At 38.2% G+C, this 26,801-nt stretch overlaps 2 protein-coding genes across 17 annotated transcripts in view; both read right to left on the bottom strand.

The window, feature by feature from the left end:
* The window catches only part of evla (Enah/Vasp-like a), a 46,223-nt gene extending 27,289 nt beyond the window's left edge, over window positions 1-18,934 (bottom strand). For 3 of the 7 annotated variants that reach the window (XM_083543688.1, XM_083543689.1, XM_083543690.1), the window contains exon 1: window positions 18,406-18,934. In XM_083543688.1, coding sequence (XP_083399814.1) covers window positions 18,406-18,410 — 5 coding nt within the window. In that variant the 5' untranslated portion in view covers window positions 18,411-18,934. The remainder of the gene's footprint in view (window positions 1-18,405) is intronic. The other 4 variants (XM_083543694.1, XM_083543693.1, XM_083543695.1 and 1 more) reach the window with 3 other exon arrangements.
* Window positions 18,935-25,222: 6,288 nt separating this feature from the next.
* Window positions 25,223-26,801, bottom strand: part of eml1 (EMAP like 1) — a 44,552-nt gene continuing 42,973 nt past the window's right edge. For all 10 annotated transcript variants that reach the window (XM_083543449.1, XM_083543452.1, XM_083543453.1 and 7 more), the window contains one exon: window positions 25,223-26,798. In XM_083543449.1, coding sequence (XP_083399575.1) covers window positions 26,673-26,798 — 126 coding nt within the window. In that variant the 3' untranslated portion in view covers window positions 25,223-26,672. The remainder of the gene's footprint in view (window positions 26,799-26,801) is intronic.

Here is a 26,801-nt window from a genome sequence, read left to right as displayed (position 1 = left end):
GGTAGGGGGTTTCATAATTATGTTACTTTCTGAGGAGCAATATCATTTTGCTGAATGGAGTTTTGGTGTTTGAAATGTTCAACTGCCGTTTGTTAAGTTTGAGTGAATGTACATCACGGTTTAGTATACTATTCCCCAACAGGGGGCAGTCATCCAACATACAGTAAAACCCCGTTGAACGAGCAACCTATAGTACGAGCAAATGGAGATACGAGCAAACTTGCTCGCAAAATTTTACCCTATTTCACGAGCAAATTTCGAAGGCACGAGCAAACCCACGCTGCCGGTTCCCCGTTTTCGGCGGAGAGTCGGATCAGTCGCCTTTTTTGATGACGTATCACTCGGTCACTCTCGTTGTTCAGTGCAGCAAAAACTTAACTTTTTTTAGTTTTATATTTTCATTTCACTAGAAATCTTAAAAAATGTCTCCCAAGAAAATCAGTGATGGTTCTGTGAAAACGAAAGTAAATAGAATTACCATGGAAACCGACGAGGTTACGAGCGTGGTGTGTGTCTTACACTCACAATCAACCACTACCACATGGGTAAGAGTTAAATTATGTTTACTTTACGGTAATTTGTGGTGTATTTGTTTGTTGAAATAGGCTACAAATACTTTTTAAGTGCAGAAATAAGCGATCGAATGAGATCTCGGAACAAATGAAATCACTTTTACATTCATTCTTATGGGGAAAATCAGTTCAAACGTACGAGCAAATGGACCTATGAGCAATTTTCAAGAACGAATTATGCTCGTACAACGTACAACAATTTATATCGTACATAGGTAGTCACATCAGGTTTATAACATGGAATATTAACGGGTGTGGAAATCCAATTAGAAGAAAAAAAAGGTTCTGTCGTATCTCAAACATAAACAGGTAGATGTTGCTTTGTGCAAAAAAGTCATGTAACAGATAACGAAGCGCTTAAATTCAAGCGAGACTGTGTGGGGCATGTCTTTTATTCATCATTTACGAGCAAAACAAAAATGGGGTAATGATCTTAATAAATAAGAGACCGAATTTTGCAATGTTAACAGAAACTAAAGACGATGTGGGGAGGATTATTTGTATAGAACCCCTCATTGATGTGATATTATGCAATGTATATGCCCCCAATAAAGTAAACAAGATTATTGGTGAATAACAGGGGCAAATAATTTTGACTTGGGACTTTAATCAGGTTATGGATGGGGTTTTGAATAAGAGTAAATATCAGGGATCTTCTAACAGAGCATATCGGATTGATTGATATTTGGCATCTGGTCAATCCAATGGAAAGAGAATATACTTTCTATTCTCATTGCCATAAATCTCACTCTAGGATTGATTTCTTCTTACTTTCAAATTCTATCACTGATCAGGTAGTAAATTGTAAAATTGGAGCAATAGTATTGTCAGACCATGCAACTGTGGAATTGGATATAGCTCTAAATACAGGAGCGGGTAGGAAGGGAAGATGCCGATTGAATACTGCATTATTACAAGACGAGGAGTTTAGCAAATTGTTGGCTGATGATCTGACCTCCTTTTTTGAATTGAATGTGGGAAGCACTGACAGGTTGGCATCTGTATGGGAGCCCTCAAAGGCATACATTAGAGGGAAACTGATTGCACAGGCAGCTAGAAAGAAGAAGGAGGGAAGAGACTTGGTTCAGAACTTGGAAGCAACAATTTGTACATTGGAGAAGGAGCTGGCTAGACACTATTGATTTATATCAGGATATTTGTAAATATACATTTGAAAATATACGGTGAAAAAGCGGGCAAGCTCCTGTCCAGCCAATTGAAACAACAAAATGCTGCTAATGTTATTCCGGCAATTAAGCAAGGAGATACTATGGTATCAATGACGAAAGAAATAAATTAGGTCTTTCATAAGTTTTATAAACATTTATATACATCTTCAGGTGGTCTAGGTGGAGAAGAACTGAAACAGTTTTTTTCTAATATAGAGTTACCGAAGTTAGATACATTGCAATCTGAGTCTCTAGACCTTCCTATTACAGTAGAGGAGGTCAAAGCTGCAATCACCTCTATGAAATCTGGTAAGTCGCCAGGGGCGGACGGGTTTCCAAATGAATATTATAGGAAGCATGTTGATATCAGGGCTCCAAAGTAGTCTATATAAAGGCGTTTGAGACTGGAGAATTGCCTGGTACTTTCATGGAAGTATTGATAACACTGATGCCTAAGAAAGATAGGGATTTAACTGATCCGGCTAATTTTAGGCCAGTAAGGTGTTGGCGAGAATTTTAGCGTCACGGTTAGAGAAGGTTCTTCCAAGTATCATCTATAAGGATAATGTGAGAAGGCTAATTCATCTGATGTGGCTAAATTCTTCAGAAAACACCCTGATTGCGGCTATATCCTTGGATGACGAAAAGGCTTTCGGCGGGGTGGAATGGGGCTTTTTGGCTGCAGCCCTGTGGAATTTCGGGTTTTGTCATATATATATATATATATATATATATATATATATATATATATATATATATATATATATAGGTCCTGGGTTAGTTTATTATATAAGAATCCTAGAGCAGCAGTGATGACAAATGGCATGACTTATTTTTTTTACAATTTCAAGAGGTACTTGTCAGGGATGCCCACTGTCCCCGTTATTATTCAAAATTGTTTTGGAGCCTCTGGCCATTATGATCAGGGCAGGCCACACCATTTCATCCCATTAACGCTCTTACACAATGCTCTGGAGCTAAATAGGACTCAAATCCAGTGACAATGCACTCAAGAAATGTTTGGAGCAAAATTCATAAACTGTGCAAGACATCACATTATAGACAGTCATATGCATCACTATGGAGGAATCCTGAAATTTGCATAGGTAAAGCAAGTGTGTTTTGGGAACAATGGCATCTTAAAGGGGTAACTGTAATTGGTGATCTGTATGAAAATGGAGTTTTTATGTCATACTCTGAATTGGTGAAGAAATATGATATTGGGGATCAAATAAATTTAATACAAATCTAATACAAGTCTTAACCCTGTTTATACCTTTCTTCAGTTGCCACATGTAGTTCAGACTGCTTCTATGTGTTACAAATCAATGCTCAATGTTAATGCAGATACCTGTGAGAACCTGAGGACTACTTGGCAAAAGAACTCGGGGCTAGATATCCATGAAAATGATTGACTGTACATCATATCTAATGTGGGCAAGAACATAAGGGAAGCTAGGGGGAGATTCATTCATTACAAAGTAGTACATAGATATTATTATATACCATCTAGGCTTTACAGAATGGGTATAGCTGGAAATAATCTATGCTGGAAATGTAAGGAAGTACTTATTTGCATATGATTTGGGAATGTTCCTTAGTTCACCCATTTTGGTGTAAAATTCTGGGAGTAATGCAGGAGTGGATGGGATCTAACATACCTGTGGAACCACGACTATGCCTTCTGGGAGATAAATCAGTGGTAACCAACATAGCAAAGAATGTGTTCACTCTAATTAAGATTGGTTGTATTACAGCTGCCAGGATGATTTTATGCATTCGGAAATGCCCCAAAACCCCAGACTTGAAAGATTGGATTGATGGGATGATTAAAATTGCTTCGTATGAGAGCATGTTGGGGAGATTGCATAGTGAGGGAGGCATGAAGAAAACATGGGATCATTTCTGGCAACAAATAAAAATGGTTTGAATAAGTGGGACTGATTAACAACTGTTTAATTTCCATGTGCTTTTATTATAATTGTATTCCACTGATAGTGGCTGAATGTGTAATAGCAAAAATGATTATTAAATGCTGTATTGATGTACTTTGAAGTTTGGGCTTTTGAACAATAAAAAAAAAAAATATATATATATATATATATATATATATATATATATATATATATATATATATATATATACACAGTGAGGAAAATAAGTATTTGAACACCCTGCTATTTTGCAAGTTCTCCCACTTAGAAATCATGGAGGGGTCTGAAATTGTCATCGTAGGTGCATGTCCACTGTGAGAGACATAATCTAAAAAAAAAAATCCAGAAATCACAATGTATGATTTTTAAACTATTTATTTGTATGATACAGCTGCAAATAAGTATTTGAACACCTGTCTATCGGCTAGAATTCTGACCCTCAAAGACCTGTTAGTCTGCCTTTAAAATGTCCACCTCCACTACATTTATTATCCTAAATTAGATGCACCTGTTTGAGGTCGTTAGCTGCATAAAGACACCTGTCCACCCCATACAATCTGTAAGAATCCAACTACTAACATGGCCAAGACCAAAGAGCTGTCCAAAGACACTAGAGACAAAATTTTACACCTCCACAAGGCTGGAAAGGGCTCCGGGGAAATTGCCAAGCAGCTTGGTGAAAAAAGGTCCACTGTTGGAGCAATCGTTAAAAAATGGAAGAAGCTAAACATGACTGTCAATCTCCCTCGGACTGGGGCTCCATGCAAGATCTCACCTCGTGGGGTCTCAATGACCCTAAGGAAGGTGAGAAATTAGCCCAGAACTACACGGGAGGAGCTGGTCAATGACCTGAAAAGAGCTGGGACCACCGTTTCCAAGGTTACTGTTGGTAATACACTAAGACGTCATGGTTTGAAATCATGCATGGCGCGGAAGGTTCCCCTGCTTAAACCAGCTCATGTCCAGGCACGTCTTAAGTTTGCCAATGACCATTTGGATGATCCAGAGGAGTCATGGGAGAAAGTCATGTGGTCAGATGAGACCAAAATAGAACTTTTAGGTCATAATTCCACTAAACGTGTTTGGAGGAAGAAGAATGATGAGTACAATCCCAAGAACACCATCCCTACTGTGAAGCATGGGGGTGGTAGCATCATGCTTTGGGGGTGTTTTTCTGCACATGGGACAGGGCGACTGCACTGTATTAAGGAGAGGATGACCGGGGCCATGTATTGCCAGATTTTGGGGAAAAACCTCCTTCCCTCAGTTAGAGCATTGAAGATGGGTCGAGGCTGGGTCTTCCAACATGACAATGACCCGAAGCACACAGCCAGGATAACCAAGGAGTGGCTCTGTAAGAAGCATATCAAGGTTCTGGCGTGGCCTAGCCAGTCTCCAGACCTAAACCCAATAGAGAATCTTTGGAGGGAGCTCAAACTCCGTGTTTCTCAGCGACAGGCCAGAAACCTGACTGATCTAGAGAAGATCTGTGTGGAGGAGTGGGCCAAAATCCCTCCTGCAGTGTGTGCAAACCTGGTGAAAAACTACAGGAAATGTTTGACCTCTGTAATTGCAAACAAAGGCTACTGTACCAAATATTAACATTGTCTTTCTCAGGTGTTCAAATACTTATTTGCAGCTGTATCATACAAATAAATAGTTAAAAAAATCATACATTGTGATTTCTGGATTCTTTTTTAGATTATGTCTCTCACAGTGGACATGCACCTACGATGACAATTTCAGACCCCTCCATGATTTCTAAGTGGGAGAACTTGCAAAATAGCAGGGTGTTCAAATACTTATTTTCCTCACTGTATATATATATTTACACACACACACACACACACACACACACACACACACACACACACACACACATCATACATACATACATTTTAGTATTAATTAATGAACATGTTTGTACACTGCAAAACATGCAGCACTTCAGTATATGATGAGGTTAAAAGTGCTTGACAATCAGCAGAAAGGAAGCTTTGTGATTTCAAAGCCAAGTCTGATTTTTATGAAGCCCTGCAGCACATCATTAATGCTTTCACTTCTTACACATCACTTCACATGACTCTCTCAACTCAGGCCTTCCAGTCATCTCTGCATTAGCTGAGTGCTCCCTGCTGTATGTGTGTAGGGTGTTGTCTTTCCTATATGCAGTGGAAAAATGCATGTTATATCAATCAGAAATGAAAACAAATTCACTTTACGTCTTAATGTGGGGCTCAAAAGGTTTTATACACCCATTTAAATTCTGATAATTAAAAACATATAATATCTTAAATTAATTAATTAAAAATACTGCAATATTGATAGGTCACTAATATATTTTACCTTTATTGAAAAAGGTGAAAAAGGTTTTCTCATACTCAGTCTCTTCTACTGAAGTATATATTTGCAAACTGCCATTAATACAAAATGCATACAAGCTAATTCATGTAAATATTTAAAAATAAATGTACACTTCACCCCACAGCGTTGTCAGTAATCATTTGTAATGAAATTTGTTGTATTAAATGACAACAGAATGCAAAACAGAATAATCTTCACGGTATCAGAAATTTGGATTCCACTGAATATGAGATTGTTTTAGAAGGGGGTATTGTTTTTAGATAAACCTTATATGCCTGTATTTATAATAATATCTCAGATTGAAAACACAGTACGCTCATAAATGTTGTGATTAAAAAAAAAAAGGGCAATCACATGAATCATCGCATGAAAAACCTCTATGTCCTTCATTTTGTATGATCACCACTGTATGATCAGATGATCTAAAATCTTAGTTACAGCAACAGAATGAAGGAGGGCAAATACTTAGGTCATCACTTCCTGTACACTTCATCAACAAGAAATGCAAACATACACCACAAGATCCACTTTACATCAAAAATTCATTCAAGTAAATGGCAAGGGAATAGAGGGTCCATTTCGAGAGTAAATTAAAGCTTGGCTACATTGGACAGTATACATTCTGTACATGCTGTAAAAAAAATGGGGAAAAAATAGAGGGGGGGGTTGGAGGGAGAAAAGTAGATTTTTAATAAGTTGTTGATTGTATTCCAAAAAAATCAAATGTTTAAGTTCCCTGTTATTAGGCAGCAGAGAATCAGAAGGATTATGGCAGGGTTATATGAGGGAATGTGAGTGATTTTTTAGCTTGTAGGCCAATAATTATCTGGGGAGGGGAGCTAAAACTCTGGACTTCTGTCAGGGAAGAACACAGAGCTTAGTAGGAAGATGGATTGTGTTTCCTTGAAGGGAGATCATTAACTACTTCTAGTTTGTTCTTTAAAAAAAAAATGGAGGGCATAAGCCATAATCCATAAGTGAACGCCATAAACACACACACACACACACACACACACACACACACACACACACACACACACACACACACACACACACACACACAACAGCTAATCGAAAAGCTATTCTGATATGAGACATAAGAGAATAAAGAAATATTTTGAAATAATATAAGCATAATATTATGGTTTTGAGAAGCTTCTCATAACCAAGGAAGAATACGGTAAGAGTATTTAGTAAGGTACTACAGCAATATGGGGGACTCGCATGTTATCTTTCCAAGAGAAGCATGTATGCAAGAACAATTACCCAAAGCTTTCTGCAGTAACAGCATAAATTAGATATGAGCTTTTACTAAGGATTCCCACAAAAGAGATCTATATATCAGAAAGAGCTTTATTGTCAAGTATGTTTGCACTTACAAGGAATTTGTTTTGGTGATGAAAGCTTCCAGTTGCACATGGAAAAAATATCTACATATACAGTGGGTACGGAAAGTATTCAGACCCCCTTAAATTTTTCACTCTTTGTTATATTGCAGCCATTTGCTAAAATCATTTAGGTTCATTCTTCTTCCTCATGAATGTACACATAGCACCCCATACTGACAGAAAAACACAGAATTGTTGACATTGTTGCAGATTTATTAAAAAAGAAAAACTGAAATATCACATGGTCCTAAGTATTCAGACCCTTTGCTGTGACACTCATATATTTAACTCAGGTGCTTTCCATTTCTTCTGATCATCCTTGAGATGGTTCTACACCTTCATTTGAGTCCAGCTGTGTTTGATTATACTGATTGGACTTGATTAGGAAAGCCACACACCTGTCTATATAAGACCTTCCAGATCACAATGCATGTCAGAGCAAATGAGAATCATGAGGTCAAAGGAACTGCCTGAAGAGCTCAGAGACAGAATTGTGGCAAGGCACAGATCTGGCCAAGGTTACAAAAAGATTTCTGCTGCACTTAAGGTTCCTAAGAGCACAGTGGCCTCCATAATCCTCAAATGGAAGACGTTTGGGACGACCAGAACCCTTCCTAGAGCTGGCTGTCCGGCCAAACTGAGCTATCGGGGGAGAAGAGCCTTGGTGAGAGAGGTAAAGAAGAACCCAAAGATCACTGTGGCTGAGCTCCAGAGATGCAGTCAGGAGATGAAAGAAAGTTGTAGAAAGTCAACCATCACTGCAGCCCTCCACCAGTCAGGGCTTTATGGCAGAGTGGCCCGACGGAAGCCTCTCCTCAGTGTAAGACACATGAAAGCCCGCATGGAGTTTGCTAAAAAACACCTGAAGGACTCCAAGATGGTGAGAAATAAGATTCTCCGGGTTGATGAGACCAAAATAGAACTTTTTGGCCTTAATTCTAAGCGGTATGTGTGGAGAAAACCAGGCACTGCTCATCACCTGTCCCAACAGTGAAGCATGGTGGTGGCAGCATCATGCTGTGGGGGTGTTTTTCAGCTGCAGGGACAGGACGACTGGTTGCAATCGAGGGAAAGATGAATGCGGCCAAGTACAGGGATATCCTGGACAAAAACCTTCCCCAGAGTGCTCTGGACCTCAGACTGGGCCGAAGGTTTACCTTCCAACAAGACAATGACCCTAAGCACACAGCTAAAATAACGAAGGAGTGGCTTCACAACAACTCCGTGACTGTTCTTGAATGGCCCAGCCAGAGCCCTGACTTAAACCCAATTGAGCATCTCTGGAGAGACCTAAAAATGGCTGTCCACCAACGTTTACCATCCAACCTGACAGAACTGGAGAGGACCTGCAAGGAGGAATGGCAGAGGATCCCCAAATCCAGGTGTGAAAGACTTGTTGCATCTTTCCCAAAAAGACTCCTGGCTGTATTAGATCAAAAGGGGGCTTCTACTAAATACTGAGCAAAGGGTCTGAATACTTAGGACCATGTGATATTTCAGTTTTTCTTTTTTTAATAAATCTGCAACAATGTCAACAATTCTGTGTTTTTCTGTCAGTATGGGGTGCTATGTGTACATTCATGAGGAAGAAGAATGAACCTAAATGATTTTAGCAAATGGCTGCAATATAACAAAGAGTGAAAAATTTAAGGGGGTCTGAATACTTTCCGTACCCACTGTATATTATATAAAATATAATATATGCTAGTTTAAACCCAGGACCAGGGTTGAGACGCCAATCAATGATGCTGTCAAGTTGGCTAGAGGTCATAAGATAATAAAAAGCAATATAGTTTGGGAGGATGATGGTATTGGCGTCAGTACTATTTTACCCTTTAAAGCACAAACTAGCTAAATAAGTCATCACAGGGGATATGCAAACTACATGCAAATGAGCTTCATTTTCTTTTTCTTTCACTTCCACTAAGATGCAGACTGCATTCACTATAACACGAGGTAGGTAGATAAAAGCAAGCATAAGTTTTACAACTGCATCAGTGTTTCTTAGTAGCACTTGTGTTTCTTTTTACAATGTCTCTATCTTGTTATACCATATTCTGCTAACTACTCTTCAAATAGTTCAAACAGTTATGTGTGAAGCTGTTTTGATGCATTATCTCAATAAATATTACTAATGAGTCTGCATTGACATGCAAAATGATCGAATGAGATCACGAATAATAGAAATTATTTGGACAAGAGGCGTAAAGAGCTTAGAGAAGACTGGGTGGTCTACAGTAGAGCTTGACGATATGGCACAAACGTGTCATGGGATTGGATTGCACTTGTCTAACTCGAGGGGGATTACCTCATCACCCACCCAACCCCCTAAAGAGCAAGAAAGAGGTTTATAAAACACTAAAACATTTAGTGCTTTATGTATCATACACAGATATACAACATAATTGCCAGCCCTAATCCCACTTATAACACATCCAAGTACATTACTTGCCATATCTTAAATACATTTTCACACACACACACACACACACACACACACACACACACACACACACACACACACACACACACACACACACACACACAGAATTTATTGCCAAATCAAAGTACTAACAATTTTTATTTAATATAAATAGTCTCAAATGTTACATTTGATGATCAGTTTTAAACAAAAGGCTTTTTATAATTTGGAAAATTTACAGTGAATAAAGTGACAGTAAATCTGTCATGTTGCTGTAAGGTTAACTGTACAGGCATAGACAAATTATTTATTTATTAGCTAGCACACCAGCCAAGCAAAATCTCCCTATATTTTGACTATCTAGGGACTTGAGTCAGCAAGCTAAAAGAAGCGGCTAACATGATTATGTACGGTGAGCTGGTTAGCTAGGTAAAAATGCATTTTATCCAAACGAAGGGAATAAATGCAAACAAACATAAAGCATTATTGCACAGAGCTATATGTCAACCAGCAGTATGTCAAACCCTGGTGGTATATGTACAACTATTATGCTAATAATTCACTCATAAGCTACATTCAAGAAAATGATTCTCTTAATAAAAATAAGGTACTCTAACCCTGTCTCTGTCACACTCAAACACAAACACACACAACCACACACACACACACACACACACACACCCACACACACACACACACACACACAAACACTCAATGCTCATGAACAAGTTTTGCTGTAGGCTCAGATCGCATCATTAATTCCCAAATTAAGAAACACAATACAAACTGCTCACTCCAGCCACATTATATATGCAATAATTACATAATCTCTAAATATATTGCTCTTGGTGCTAGCTTTCTTAAATTGCCTACAGTCACAGATTAATAATGTACTGACACAATTCCATTTACAAATGATTTACAATGTCCCCCCACCATAAAAAAAAAAGTCTGTGTTTAAGAAGATCTATAATAAGAGTGTGCAGCACAGGACAGTGCTAGGAAGCGGTTTCCATAGCGACGATGAAAGTGGACACATGGCGAACGCCTTCCCCACTGAGGTCAATAAGAATAGCAGCTGCTAGTCGCTCATTCAGAAATCCTCATGCATACGGTCCAAGGACTCTGCCTGCAAGAAAACATGTTACCTGAACAGCCACTGGAGACAAGCTGCTGGAAGATATTGGCAGATATTGCTTAAAGTGAGTACTGACTCAGCAAATCTTAAAAGGTTCAAGCATTGTTGTGGCATCAGTGTTTTGAAAACTGTTTTCTTTGCCTGCAACTGCCTTGAAACTTATATTTACAGTAAAACTGATGCATCTTGTTCAGAGATGTGATGTTGGACTGACAAAGGTCTGTTCAACAGAAACTGCAGTGATACAGTTGCTGCTGCATCTGTGCCTCCACTGATTAACCAGAAAATTGTGTAGCCTAAATAAAACGGTATTTTCATAATCAATTGTACAGTAGTCAATGCGAAGCGCAATCAAACTATGTTACGTCAAATAACACACTTTAAACTGCATTCTTTACTCTTGCAAATACATTTGTAGTATCTGAAAAACATGATAAAACAGGAAGAAAAAATAGGCTGACTGCAAAGCCTAATGCAGTTAGACTACATATTAATTTGTTATATTTCTCCTGGCCAGGTAATTCAAGCCTTATTTTGATATCAGGGCTTGGACCAGAAGCCACAGGAAGTCACTTGGCAAGTGAATACATAATTACAGTATTCGTTCGTTAGAATGGTTCGTCAAAATTCTTATATCAGTAAATAGGTGAAGCGGCACGGTGGTGTAGTAGGTGGTAGTGCCAGTTCACAACAGTTCACAGGCCCCAGTTAACTTAGTTTCCTCGTGTACCTGGTTCTCTCTCTCTCTCTCTCTCTCTCTCTCTCTCTCTCTCTCTCTCTCTCTCTCTCTCTCTCTTTCTCTCTCTCTTTCTTTCTACTACTCCTGAAAACTATATACACAGGCGATCAAAATTAGAGAACAATTTATAAACAATTGAACAATTCTGAAATAATGTCATCTTCACTGCTCAACAGTTGAAGGAGTTTTTGTCCTGTCTATACCATGCTACCAGAACACCTTTTCTACAAAATAACTAAGGCATTTAAAAAAAAACATTATTTTGCAGAAAACACACTGATCAAAATTAGAGAACACTTTTAGACACCTCCCAGTTATTGGTGTTAATCTGGTACATGGTGCTAATTTCCTTGATTATCTGTCAACCCCTATTTAACTGGCAGCCTAACTTTCAGTTTTACTGACTCTGCAAGATGGTGGGCCGTTCTAAAGTGACTGAAAGCCTCCGGCAGCAGGGTGTCCAGATGAAGGCCTAAGGGATGACCCTATCAGCCATAGCAAGACAAGTTGGTCATTCCGAATCTGTGATTTCAAGAATATTGAATCTTTACAACATCACAAACTCATTCAAGTCCGGCAAGAAGGCTGGTCGTCCACTGAAGACAAATACAAGAGAGGACAGGATACTGCGGAGGATCTCAATGGGCAATCGTTTCCACACTGCAGCTGGAATTGCTCACCAGTTCAGCGCTGAACAGAGTAAGGATTTGTCTCGTCAAACAGTGTCTCGACGTTTAAGAGCATTTGGACTGAAAGCCCACTCTGCAGTGACCAAACCTCTCATTAGCAGAAAGAATCAAAAGGCTAGACTAAGCATGTGTGGACAGAGGAGAACTGGTCCAAAGTTCACTTCAGTGATGAAAGCAAGTTTAATTTATTTGGGTCCGATGGGAAACATTATGTTCGGCGACAAACTGGAGAAAGACTGAACCCAAAGTGTGTGAAAAAGTCAGTGAAAAGTGGAGGAGGAAGTGTCATGGTTTGTGGCATGTTTTCAGCAGGAGTTGGGCCTCTTATACAGCTACATGGCAGAGTGAATGCAAATGTTTATCAGAACCTTCTTCAACAACATATGGTTCCTTTCCTGCATTCATCACCCAATCAGCCCACAGTGTTCATGCAGGACAATGCTCCATGTCACACAGCAAAATGGGTAAAGCAGTTCCTTGAAACTGAAAACATTGAAATAATGACATGGCCTGCCCAGAGTCCTGATCTCAACCCAATAGAGAACCTCTGGAAAATCCTTGGTGACAAAGTTATGGCCAAGAAACCCACTACAGTCACCGAACTATGGAGGAGACTGGAAGAGTGGACCAAAATCACACCATAGCAGTGTGAGAGACTAGTGCTGTCCTGTGGCCGCAGATGTGCTGAAGTCATTCAGAGCAGAGGCCTGTACACTTCCTACTAATTGCTGACTGTTGTAGCCTTCAGAAAATTTTGTTGTAATCTTTTTCCATGCCACAGTCATTGTTGTTCTCTAATTTTGATCAGTGTGTTTTCTGCAAAATAATGTTTTTTTTTAAATGCCTTAGTTATTTTGTGGAAAAGATGTTCTGGTAGCATGGTATAGACAGGACAAAATCTCCTTCAACTGTTGAGCAGTGAAGATGACATTTTTTCAGAATTGTTCAATTGTTTATAAATTGTTCTCTAATTTTGATCGCCAGTGTATGTATTTGTCAGTCATAACTTTATGATAAAATCATTTTGCAGCACCTTGTAAACCCAGATTTGCGACAAACTATGAGCCAGGTGTGTAAAATGTAAAGTCACAACTCACTCTTCCAATGTGGTCTAATTAATTCTTGCATAAACAAATCAATGTGCAAGAATGACATGTCAGAATTACATAATTATTTCAGTAGTTTAAATGTTGTGTTTACTTGCAAAGTAGAATGAGACAATGTAAAGATAGCAAGATACCATGGATACTACTTACCTACTAGCTAACATGGATAATCTGGTCACTGCTATCTCAAAGCACTGTCCCTACATTCGCTAGAATATTAAACATATGAACTCAAACACATACAGTACAGAATCATGCTCTAATCCGTGTCAAAATATTGTTTCAATGTAAACGTTGCAAACTAAGGTCCTAGCAGTGCTGGAAGATTAGCAAAGCAAGCAGAGGCACCAATATTATTTGCTCCTGCAATTTCCTGCTAGATTAATTTCTTTGTGATGGTATGAAACCATTTTATAGGCTTCACCCATTTTATGTAGGAATTAAGGTTGTGAAAGAAAAGCTGAAGAAACATTTTACCACAAGTGCAATGTGATTGGTCCAAGGAATTATTCAAGCTAGTCTTTTTTTCCACCGTGGCTAATTTGACCTAATGTGGAATTGTTGCTTGTCCTGCTGTCACTAAAATCATAGTCACTTGCTTGTTGTTGTGAACAGAGTGTGATTGAGTGAAAGAGTAAATAAAAAAAAAAACTGTTTTACTTTATTTATGGTTCACTAAATAATCTAGGAAGTACAACAGACAAAAATCTGAAAACACACCTTCAAATAGGAACCCTGAAAGAGGTAGAGACAGTCTTGGCTCACAGTTGCAGCTGGCAATGATGCTTACTTTCCCAAATCTGGCCTTTCCAACAACATACTTACACTTCCTGAAAAGTAAATGCTGTCTCTATTTGTCTGCCCAGTCGCTCTTCTCTTATTCAAATGTTTGAAAGAGGTTTTCACATGGACCCTCATTACATGCGTAAGTATATACCATACAATTTGTGTTCTATATATATATACATGTCGTTCTTCACATATAATGAAGCAGCAGAAAAATATGGAAGGCAGATGCAGTAATAAAAAAGCTATTATTTGACAGTTGCCGCTTGGTTTTTACACACCGTAGTGCAGTTGTCCTGTCAAAATACTGCATGTCCGTGCCTTTAAAGCTCAGAAGAATGTGAGCTTTCTGTTTGTGTTATGGCTCATTGTGAGAAAACTAATCAGCTCATACTTCTGGAAGAACAGCTGGCGAGACAAATCAGTGTGCCTGGCTATCACATTCACAGTGTGTGTGTGTGTGTGTGTGTGTGTGTGTGTGTGTGTGTGTGTGTGTGTGTGTGTGTGTGTGTGTGTGTGTGTGTATGGGTCTGTTGTGTGTGGGGGGGGTTAGTAGCACTGCTAAAGAGAAATTAAAAGTAAGAAGCTGCTATAGAGGCCAGCCAACAGACCTTGCACAGGAGAGCAACAGTATGCAAGGGAGGAATGGAGAGAAAGTGGAGAAAAACAGAAGCATGTGACAGCTAGAAACCAGTAGCCTTTTCCTTCTGACAATCATCTGCCCACAGGAATGAAGGGTGGAGGAGGAGGCTGGAATATTGCTTATGCTGAACAACAACGTGATCCTTCTAACTTCTGCAAGCTTGCAAGCAAGCAAGCGCACACACACACACACACACACACACACACACACACACACACACACACACAGTAAAGCCAACCAGCAGAAATTTCTGGAATCAATACACGACACAAGATTGCTGAAAAACTGAAAAGGAAACTTTTGTTCATGCTGGCACTCTTACACGTCTTATGATCTGTATTACAAATGTAAAAGCAAGTTTTTAATAATCTGATTTTATATTGATTTAGACACTGGAATATTTATACAGTTAATAGTTATTAATTGTATGTTATGAAGCTTAATCACAGAAAGAACACTGGCATTTACACAACACAAGCTGAATCTGCTTATTATAGCGCAAGAATGTGGCTGTGCGGTCTTAAAACACTGATAGGATTTTCATCACACAGTTCATGATCTGTTACTTTCAGCCATCCTGAAGTAACAGATTATTAAATACAGTATTGTGCTGACTTCTCAATTTGTGAACGAGGGAGGTTGCTGCGATACAATTTAACTCGATTGACGACACATTCTGTATCAAATGTCTTGTTGATGTATGAACGATGACTATAGAATTTGTAAAGTCAAGGTGATGTTAAAACAAACAGTGATGTAGAACGTGTCTAAGTATAAGCATTATCCATTCTGTCTTGTATTATCTCCATCTCATAGTGCTGTAATCATTTCTTCTGTATAATCAGCCAGCTGGATAGTGCTCACTGCACAAGGATTAAAGCAAATGATGACCAGCCTAAAAGAAAGTAGATGTGTTTACAGGGAAAATGACAGGCCAAAAAAGTGAAAGGATGTGGAATTTGCTATATTTTTTAAGGAGAAAGTTTGTGAAAAATGTTTTTCATGTTTATTGAAATCTGTGACAATGTTCATTGTTGAAAGCACTATAGAAATAAAATGTAATTCACTTAAATAGTGCAAGTCTAAACCACCTAAATCATGTTTTTCATTTTATTACGCGCGCATTGTAAAGGATTTTATATATTTATATAAGGGGAGAACTAGATGACTAAAGATCCAATTTTGCAAGTTCAAATGTGAAAAGACTTTAGAAAACTATAAATCTGCTAATCATTTTTCTGCCTAAAGAGGTTCTTCGCTACACCTGTGACATCCAGAACCACGGATCTGAAAATATCAACAAGCACACACTCCAGACTCCACACAGACACATGCACATGGCCTCCATGAGCCACTCAAGCAAATGCTCTCACAGTCAGTCTACAAAAATAGCTCTTCTGAACATTTTCATATTCCTACTATGTGCATATAGGAGACAGGGGAAAGAATGCGGATTCATCTTACTGTGATGGAGCACAAGTTTCACAAAAATCTAAAAATACCCCCTTCTAGGAAAATACGTCTAAACGAGAACTGTGGATTGTGTAATTCTGTGGGCTGACCGGTTGCGTTTTCTTGATAGATAGGACGTCAACTGAAATGATGAGATATTTGATTATTCTTATTGTCAAGAATTAACAGAGAACGTCCATAAAACAGATTTGCAAGTGTTAAGGGTTTGGGTTTGAAAATATTTGCTGGTCAGCACAGCATTATAGTGATTCTAATCTGTTAAGGAATTTTAGAGTTTAGTACAATAATCTAACTATATTTAATCTAACTATAAATGATTAAAACAGTTATCATCAATATTTTATATTTCCAGTTGTAACCAGAAGTTTGAGTTCAAGTCCATCACTGGCAATGGTTCATCATGGTTCAGCTATAATAATGCTTCATAAAAGTGTCAAATAAGAAATGTGAATCATTAGTTTTAAAGTTTGCATTCAATTTCTTCCTACTAAATAAATTACTCTTGTAAATTACCTCATAGACTTAGGGACCTATTTCAAGCTCAGGTACTTTCTTCCTAAATCTGTTTGCATTTCATCTGGGTTGCCTCCAGTTTCCTCCCAAAACATGAAAGTAGGTGAATTGCCACTCTAAATGTTCTCTAGATAGTGTATGAATGTGTGTGTGTGTGTGTGTGTGTGTGTGTGTGTGTGTGTGTGTGTGTGTGTGTGTGTGTGTGTGCGTGTGTGTGTGTGTGTGGTGTGTTGAAAGGGCATATTCCCACCTTGCATCCATTGTTCTGGAAATAGGCTCCAGATCCACAACTACCTTACTGCATTTTATATCCATTGTATCTTCCTGAATTTACCAAAATGAATTGAGTTAGGTGTGAGGTAATAGTGAGTACTATTACTCACTGTGCTGCATGTACCAGAATGTTTTTGTCCAACGCTTACCTGTTCATCTTCAATAATTTGTAGACCTGTACAGGGTTGTCCTTTCTGATTCAGAAGGGACCAATGTGGGTGCAGGTTTTCATTATAACCAAGCAGAAGCTTCCCAAATAGTCTATTGAAAACCATGATCAAGAAGGATCAAGGTGATTGTTTGGTTGAAAAAAACCCTGCACCTACACTGATGAATTACAGATAAGAGGGGATATACATGGCCTGCTACCGATTAAAAAAAATCTGCCATAATTGTAAAGAAACCTGTGATATACAACTGACCAACCTTTCAACACACTTTATAAAACAAAATGCTTAAATCACAATCCCACTAACGGATATATCAAACAAATGATGATGGATTCCCTTCCTCTGTCTGGTTCCTCTCAATGTTCCTCAAGATTTCTGTGTCTCATGTTGGAAACTCTATATAAATAAAATGAAATGGAACTAAACCACAATAATGAGACATAATGAAAGAATAGACACATTTTACTGGATATCAGTTACCACTATAATGAATAGACCTATTAAGATGCATGTTCTAGACATTCAGACATCTGCGCGCGTGTGTGCGCGCGCAAGAAGAATTCAGCATCTCTGCTCAACATCCGAGTCGTGACGTCATCTCGACTTATCACGTCGTCTGACAAATCACGACGATGTCATCCTTTATTGAAATGACTATTTTTAGTACACTTCTCTTATTTAGTACACGGCCAGATGCACAATGAAGCAGACGGATGTTTATTGGCATTTTATCCACATTTCCTACATTCTAATCAAACAGACGTGGCTTGCATATGCACATCATGGCTCAATCCCAGAGCGTTCAATGCACACGTATCATAATTGAGGATGGTGGTCTTTGGGCGTTGAATGGAATAAAACCCACCGTGATTTCCGTCAAAAGCAGGACAGGTTATTTAGTGATATCACAGGCCCCGTGTTGGTGCACGAGACGGGTTTAAAAACGCATCTCATCTAATGTCAGCCTGGATGTCGCTCTGCTTTGCAGCACATGTTGTCAGCAAAATGCACCAAATGATCTCTTACCTCATTTCAACGCCGTTTTCCCCCACAAACGATCAGACAATAAGGAGGTAAAATGCAATGCAATCTGTGCGTGTCCCAGCACAATCACCGGCGCATTTAGATCGCGTGTAAGCCAAAGTCAGACGCGCAGATCAGCCGTGTAAAGATGTAAAAAGCGTTGAGATTTTTTTGATATGTATATATAATAATAATAACAATAATAATAATAATAATAATAATAATAATAATAATAATAATAATAATGGCTCTCAGGCGAGGTGATAACAGCTCTCCGTCAGTGATGGGCGACGCAACCCTCTCAACAGCTCGGCCGAATCAGCGGCGTCTACATTATAGCGCAATTTCTCATTATACACCTCTAAAACAAATGCCATGTTCAGGCAACGGTCGCACCCATAAACATCGTCAGTAATGAATCTTGTGGCTGAAGCGCTATACGGAGATGCCGTTTTAACTCCCTCCTGAATTTGGGCAAGCCGGTTTGAAGGGAGCGAATCTGCATATTAACCGTGAAACACTGGCCCCTAGTGGCGAATACGAGCGCCTGCAACGTCTGAATTATAAGGTGTGGCGACTATACCGCCTGGGTTCATCACTCTGGGTAAACTTTAACACACAAAAAACAAACTATTTGCACTTGTTTTAATAGGCCATATTTCTCGTTGTATCTTATCTTTATTTTTTTATGTAAAACAAACCAGCCAAATCAGTTCACTCCTGCTGACCTTCCGTCGCTGTTGCAACGCGCATGCGCGACGGGGGTCGTTTTCTTTTTCCACGGAACGTCACGCAGAGTAGGCGGCGCCCTCTTTGTCTGATTATCACTATGAAGCAGTGCAATGTGCTGTGATGTCGAGTCGTATTTCAGCACATGCTTACATGTGGCTGGCCTACATGCTCAGCCAACAATCATAAATAGTTATAAGGATGAGTAATTGTGATAATAATTTTCAGCTGTAGCTAATAAACCGTTCCAGGCAGCTTCTGTTGACTTTTCCCCCTAAAAATATTCTGGCTGAATATTATTAAAAGCGCTCCATACAAAAAAATGTCAGCATAGTCCGACCAGACATCAGCTGCCAAAACACAGGCTGAGTCTTTCAAGCTGTTACACCACAAGTTATTTTCCATCTTACTCATCACTGGACTGAATTGACTACTGTACGATACATGGTTCAGGTTTTGCAATTTCCTTAATATTGTGCCATTTTCTGTTTTATTTCATGCTTGACTAAGGCTAGTTTAACCGGCTCGGTCTGTGGGATGAATGCTGGTAGCTGGTCAGACTATAGGTTGGCATTTAGACCTCTAAAAATACTCAGTAAGGACCAACTGAGCAGAGCTATCCATGGCCTGATTTAAACTGGCCTATAAAAAGATGTTATTATCAGTGCACCTTTATATAGCCTATAACCATGCAGGAAACCTTCTGTAGTTGAACAAAGTAACAGTTACCATGTGTGATAATTAACATATACATTAACACATTTTATCTGTAAAAATAGACTGGATGCCAGCTATGTAGCTAAGCTATAGAAAAGGGCTGACAATAAATGATTGTATATTATATTAAATATTAGCTTCAAATCATGAAACAACAAACAGTTCCAATGAGGCCGAATAGTAAATGTCTGAGTTTTTATGTGCCCAAAAAACACACTGATGTAATCTGGTGTAAGAAGCACAATATCTGCACTCTGACAGTTTTATCATATTTTGTCATATCTGGATTGATTTATTTGGACAAAACCAATGGATGCATTGAATACACAATAACAGCAACCAATTGTTAGGTACAGTGTGAGATCCATAATTTGGTCAGCAATCGCATGGAACTCATTCGTTCCAGTGAAAGCTCTTTATAATTTGTAAACAGAGTATATAAGGTGATTTTGCAGAATCAGGTGCACCCTATAATGCAAACAATCAAGTCTTGCACTGTTGAACTGAGGTAAATATTTAGATGTAGATGAGCACCATGATGATGTCAAACTCCTTCTATTCCCTCCCCTAAGATCAGATTGAAACATAGTTATATCTTAATGAGAGATTCTGGAGTTCAGACTGCAGAGCAAATATCCATAACCTTTATCCATATCAAGATTTTTATCTTAAGCAGCAGAGTAATATTCCACTGTAAACCATTTAGGAGAAAGGGATTTATACTTTAGAATTTATTACCATAAATTGTCTAAAAATAAATGATTAAATCTATTTACCACTCAAAGACCTTGATTTAATGTCCTTTGATTTTCTCAATGTTATAATACCAGACTTTAAGTCAAATATTTAACCCTAGAAACAGTAATCATTGTAAATGTTTTTAAATATCTTTTAACATTTCTTTAAGATGTTTTTTTTTATTAATTTTAACAGTTATGATCTATTAATGAAAAGGTTTGCAGCATCAGATTTGATCATTATTAAACTTCACACGTAATCAAGCAAAGCATAGTAATAAACCTCTTATATCAATTATTTTGTATAGCTTAAAAGACCAAAGGGTATGAAACTTAAATGATAGTATTCAAAATTGCATGGAAAGGAAGCCAATTTAGCTATGGAACAGATCTTATTTCTATACTGCTGATAATAATCCTGATAAAATCAACAAAAATAATACTTTTAAAAAATTAGCAAAATTAACACAGATCAAGGCCACTACAGAAGCTAAAAAGTCATTAGTATATAGTTTAAGTGACAAAATAAACTATATAGAAAACAATATAAACATGTTGGGCCATTAAATACTTTTACTATCATGAAACAGGCAGAAATTATTTAGTTAATTTTCTCCTTAAAAACTTGCATATACCTAAACAATTTTTAAACAGATATTAACAGAAGCAAATGAAAAATCAAATGTTTTAAACTTTTTTATTATTATTTTTTTTATTTTTTATTATTTTTATTATTAGATATCAAACATTAAAAAAAAAACCTAAACTTTGCCAACTGTCTAACTTTTGGTGCAGTTATGCTTATACTTGCATATAAATAACATGCATTAAATTATTTACATTACAATCTCTCACAGTACTGAGCCAATGCCCGTTGAAGTTGTAAATGATCTACTACTGACCTCCAAGCAGGTTGTATCTCCTTGCCTGTGTTGTTTGGTCTTAGCCCTGCAGTTAATTATAATATTCTTCTAGATAGACTCCAAAAAAAAAAAAAAAAAAAAAAAAAAAAAAAATATATATATATATATATATATATATATATATATATATATATATATATATATATATATATATATATATATATATATATATATATATATTCCAAATAGAATATTCCAAAATAGAACCAATTCATTGTTTCGCTAAAAATTCAAAGGTTTTACAAACAATAACCCATAATAACAACGTGAAAGATGTTTGAAATCTTTGCAAATTTATTTAAAAAATAAATAAATAAATATATATAACATGTATTCACAGCTTTTGCTCGCCTACCTATCAGCCTACCAGGCAGATCTGCTATGAGAACTGGATGTGGGAGACATCCCAGGCTGTCAGGAGGTCCGAATGCAAAGGAGACTCCTGGGGCCATTGGCCGGCCTATATCTCCGACAGAGCGAAGCCGTCTGCAAGAGTCCGAGGCGGAGCGTCGCCCTCGGTGGAGCGGAGGTCCGGGGTAGAGTGGCGCAGCAGAGCTTAGGGGCCAGAGGTACAGCAATCTCAGGAGGTTATTTAAAACCATCTGGTTTGCCAGAGAAATACTTAGTTCTCTTCTGGGGGTTGAGCTTCCAAATATCGATCATTTTTGTTGGGTGCCTTAATTGCCGGTCTGAGGCGGAGCAAGCCCAATGCTTTAACACATCCGCTGGGTCCATCTTTGGCCAGATTATTCTGTCAGAAATCTCTTTTGGGTGACCGTGAGTGTGACTGGTTGAGTGAGGACCCAAATGCAGGATGAACACAGGGAGTAAGGAAAAACAGTCTTTAATGGGGCACAGGCAAAAACTAAGAAAAAAGTCCAAAAACTGTCTGGGGTCTGAAAAAATCAAAAGCCAGCTAACTGAGCAATACAGGGCAGAGCAAAACACAAACCAAAAACAGTCCAGAGTCTAAACTGGGTAACTAGGGAGGCAAAGCAGACTGGGGGTCAGGAACAGGAGCAGGAGCAGGAACAGAATCCAGAGCAGGCAACAATAATCTCAGGGGCTAGGGAGCCGGTAAGATAATCTAGCCTCGAGCTAAAGTCTTGGGTGTCCTTAAATACTGGGAGGTGTGGGGAAAACGGCAAGATGGCCGCTGACCCGGAAGTGCGCGCCGTGTGCCCGGAGGATCCTGACAGCTAGTCACATGCTGTAAAGCAGTTTTAAAGACTGCTGCGTCTGATGCAGCTGCATCCAATGTGGTTTCACTTGACCTCCTGCACATAAGACCCCTCCAGTGGTGGCTCAGGACCCGATGGTTTTCTCAGAGGGGCAACCAACTTTATACGATCAAGGTCACGTGGTAAGCCCTACGTGCCTTAGATGTGTGGAAAGATCCCGGGTCCTGTCTCAGGGCCACGTGCTGGAAGTTCCTAGTCATTGCATAATGCTTATGACAAACACTTCCCCCATCTGATGTGGCATATCAATTGCCTAGAGATGCTGGCAAGAGAAGCATTTCCCTCCAGACCTCAGAGGCCACAATGTGTTGGTCCGTTCGGACAACACTTCTCTTATATCAACCACCAGGGGGGTCTGCGATCTTGCCTCCTGTACAAGCTGGCACGTCAGATCCTCCTGTGGACCCAGAGAAAGCTGCTTTCCTCACAGTCAAGACTGTGTTTCTCTTGGCCATCTTCTCTTTCAAGAGAGTATGGGATCTTCAGGCCCTCTCTGTGGCCCCCTCATTCTTGGAATTTACTCAAAATGTTCCCAAGGTACCCTCAGTCGTCCCTCAACCTGTTACCCTCCAGACATTCTTTCCTCCTCCCTTTCTGGCCCCAGACCAGGATAAGCTTAACCGACTGTGTCCAGCGTTCGCACTGGACATGTATGTCCACAGAACTGTTCTTCTGCTATGGCACTCCGAGGTGATGTCTCCCTGCAAACAAGCAGACCCTCAGCAGGTGGATTGTGGTTCGTGGATTGTGCTCGAGTTCCTGAATTGGAAAGTCTCCATGTTACATATGTAACCATGGTTCCCTGAGGGAACAAGATGCTGCGTCCCCAAGCCGCACTGCCTGCGCTTTCTTCCCTTTCAGTAGCTAGCACCGGTTCCACTCCATGTGCTTTTATATCTTCCTGGTCGTGACGTAACCCCGCCGGTGATGCAGCACTTTCTATTGCGCTGATTACACACGTAATTCAGAGCGTGGACAATGCGGAAGCATTCCCAAAGTGTTGTTGATTTACTAGAATATTTTTTCTACATGTTCTATGTTGAGTAGAGTTTTATTAATAATAAACATACCTTTGCATAAAGCATCCATATTTGTCCATGGCCATGTTGATTAGAAAATGTAAAACTTAAAAAGTATTAATTTAAGGTACATTTATAACAAATAAAATAATGTGCAATGAATCTAATTGCACGTTTAATAGTATTATCTTCCTCTACTATTGTAACGACATACAGGTATATGTTTCAACTAAGCCTAATGACAGACATCAGCTTAAAAGTTGAGAAACATGTAAAAGAGCCTTCTGCTACTTCTTCTAAAAGTAAGAACATTTAATTAATATAAAGGCAAACAGATCCAAAATAGCAAGCAAAATGTAAGTTATAAATGTTGAACAGTCAAAGTAGAGAGTGAGAAATCATTAAACGAGGTACACAGAGATCTGAACGAGTTACTTCACGAAGGCTAGGCTAAAACGAAGTGATAAATTAATGGCTAATTACTAATAACAAGACTGGTGGAAACATAACTTGAATGAAAACAAATACACATGGCTATGACACTGAAATGCGAAAGTGAGTATTGAACGCTATGAACCGAGTGAGGAGGGGGGGGGGGGGATCTCTAACACAAACATTGTGATTACAATCAGTGATATCAATCATCATGTGCAACAGCTCATTATAAGATCTTTAAATGATTAATGCTTATGAAAATAACACTGCTGAGATAGCATTTTTTTCACCTCAGAAATATTGTGAAGATAAATTAAGCATTGATTATAAAACACTACAGAATGATCTCTTGCCACAGTACACAAATCTAGATCTACCATGCTGCTCTCATCATAAGATGCAGGCTCTTTTTTGGTACCCTAAATAAAGAAGACTATGGCAGTGGCCATTTATGAAAAAAAATTTTTTAAAAAAAAAGCCATAGTCACTGAAAGTATTAGTAGTTTGTTTAGTTAACCCCTTGTTAATAGGTTTATTACAAATGCACAGACTTTATAGAAACACTTTGGTTGTCTTTTGATAATGTTTTTGAAGTTTTTCTAACATAGGACAGATCCAAGTCTATATCTGAATATCCGTAAATCATTTTGGTGACAATGTTCATTGTTAAAAGTGCTACAAGAATAAACAAATTGAATTGAAAATTAATTAGCAAATTCATTTAAATGTATATAAAAAAAAAAAACACAATCTCATTCTGAACATTTTGATTAATAATCTAGATATTTTGCTATAAAACAAAGTTCATGGATGTCATGGTGCTTGGTGCTTTTCATGCTGTCCATGCTGGTCTAAGCTTTTTGTTTTCAGCAGGGTAAATTAAGTTTATCTAGTCTTGTTAATAGATTGGACACCCAGGTCACATATGGCTATTCTTAATATCAGGTGACACACACTTTAAAAAATAGTGCAGGTAATGTAGCTGAAAGAGGTGTAACTTAAGATCCCATACACTCAGACAGGTTTGAATTAATTTAATCATGAACTAAGTATCAAAGTTATTGATTACAAGGAGACCAGGTTACTACATTTTATTATGCATTCTGCAAAAATTGCTGTCTGTTCATAATTGCCAGTTACATGCCTAATACCATCATGGCTACTGAATTATTAATATACTGATGTAAAACATCCAATTTCAGCTGTCCAGCTGAAAAAGGGTCTACTCCTGAATAAAAAAAAGAAAAAACACATTTTTACATTGTGCTACCTGCCAATCAATAGGCAAATAAAAATCTGAATGAAAAAGTCTTTTAAAAAAACAGCCAACAATGTGCATGCTAAGACAATCATTAAAAACAACTACAGCTAATAAAACCCTGATGAGTTTTTCTCTTTCAGTGCAAAAGAATTAAAGCATAGTTACGGTCATTAGGCAATGCAGAGAAAGTTCAGCATAGAGTAGTTTTAAAAGTAAGTACATTGCATTGCTATATTTGTTGCCATTAATGAAAATTAAGGTTAGTAATTATCTTATTATTATTATCTTATTAAGTTCAAAAAGTAGCCCAGAGACAACTGAAATGAATCACATTCAGTGAACTGAATAAGTATTGACTGGAAAATGAAATAGAATTAATTAAAATGATGATTAATGTGATCTACACAAAACCTATAATGTTAGAGAATGTTTAATATTTTAATAATTGTACTACTAAATGAGTTGATTGAGATCTGTTTGCTGAAGCTGTAACACTACAAAATCTGGAAGTGGGGCAGATTAGGGGTGAAGTTGTGAATACTTTATGCACTTTAATATGTACCAGTAGCATACATTTCAGTTAATTACAAAACTTTATTTAGGCTCAGTAAATAATAAATTAATGAAGAGCCTAGTACCGTAACTACACTGGCTGTAGTGTTTTGTATTTTTGTATTTGTCATTTTGGTATAAATGGGGGTTATTTTGATCACAGTGTCTTTGCTGTGTTTGGTAAAGTCATGCTGTTTTACTTCTTTAATATATACAATATCTTTAACAAAAAAATCAGTGAAAGCAGAGAACAGTTCAGGAGGTTTTGAGACGAGCATAAATTCCATCACGCATTAGTGGTGCAATACTTCTTGAGGCCAGACGGTGGGGTCATACACCACCATCTGCTGTAACTGGTTTTATATGAGCTTTGGCATCACATAAAATGCATCTTGTGTAGAAAAAAAATTCATATTCATCATTCCAAGGTAAATGTGTAGGTTGAGTGTGCAGAATAGTCCTCCTTATGGCTGAAGAGACACTAAGCTTAATTAGAATGCTGAGTTTGTTTGAGCAAATAGCAAACAATAGCTTAATCTGTTTGCCTCAACTCATTACACATAGATATGCTTTTAAATGACTACCACACCTTCCTTTAAATTGAATAGCAATGGAAATATTCCTACTCCAATTTCGCATACACTGTCAGCAGTTGTTTATATCACACGCCACTGCATTACACTCATATCCTTTCCTCCAGTGGACACCAAGTGGCTGTCATCAAACAGGAAGTTAACATTGGTGACATGACTGCTGTGACCGCCATAGATATGACTAGGAGCCTG

The sequence above is a fragment of the Silurus aristotelis genome (genome assembly GCF_946808225.1).
Source record: "Silurus aristotelis genome assembly, chromosome: 6".
NCBI classification, from domain to species: domain Eukaryota; kingdom Metazoa; phylum Chordata; class Actinopteri; order Siluriformes; family Siluridae; genus Silurus; species Silurus aristotelis.
Note: the sequence above shows the minus strand (reverse complement) of the source record. Positions and strands in the feature narration are given on the sequence as shown.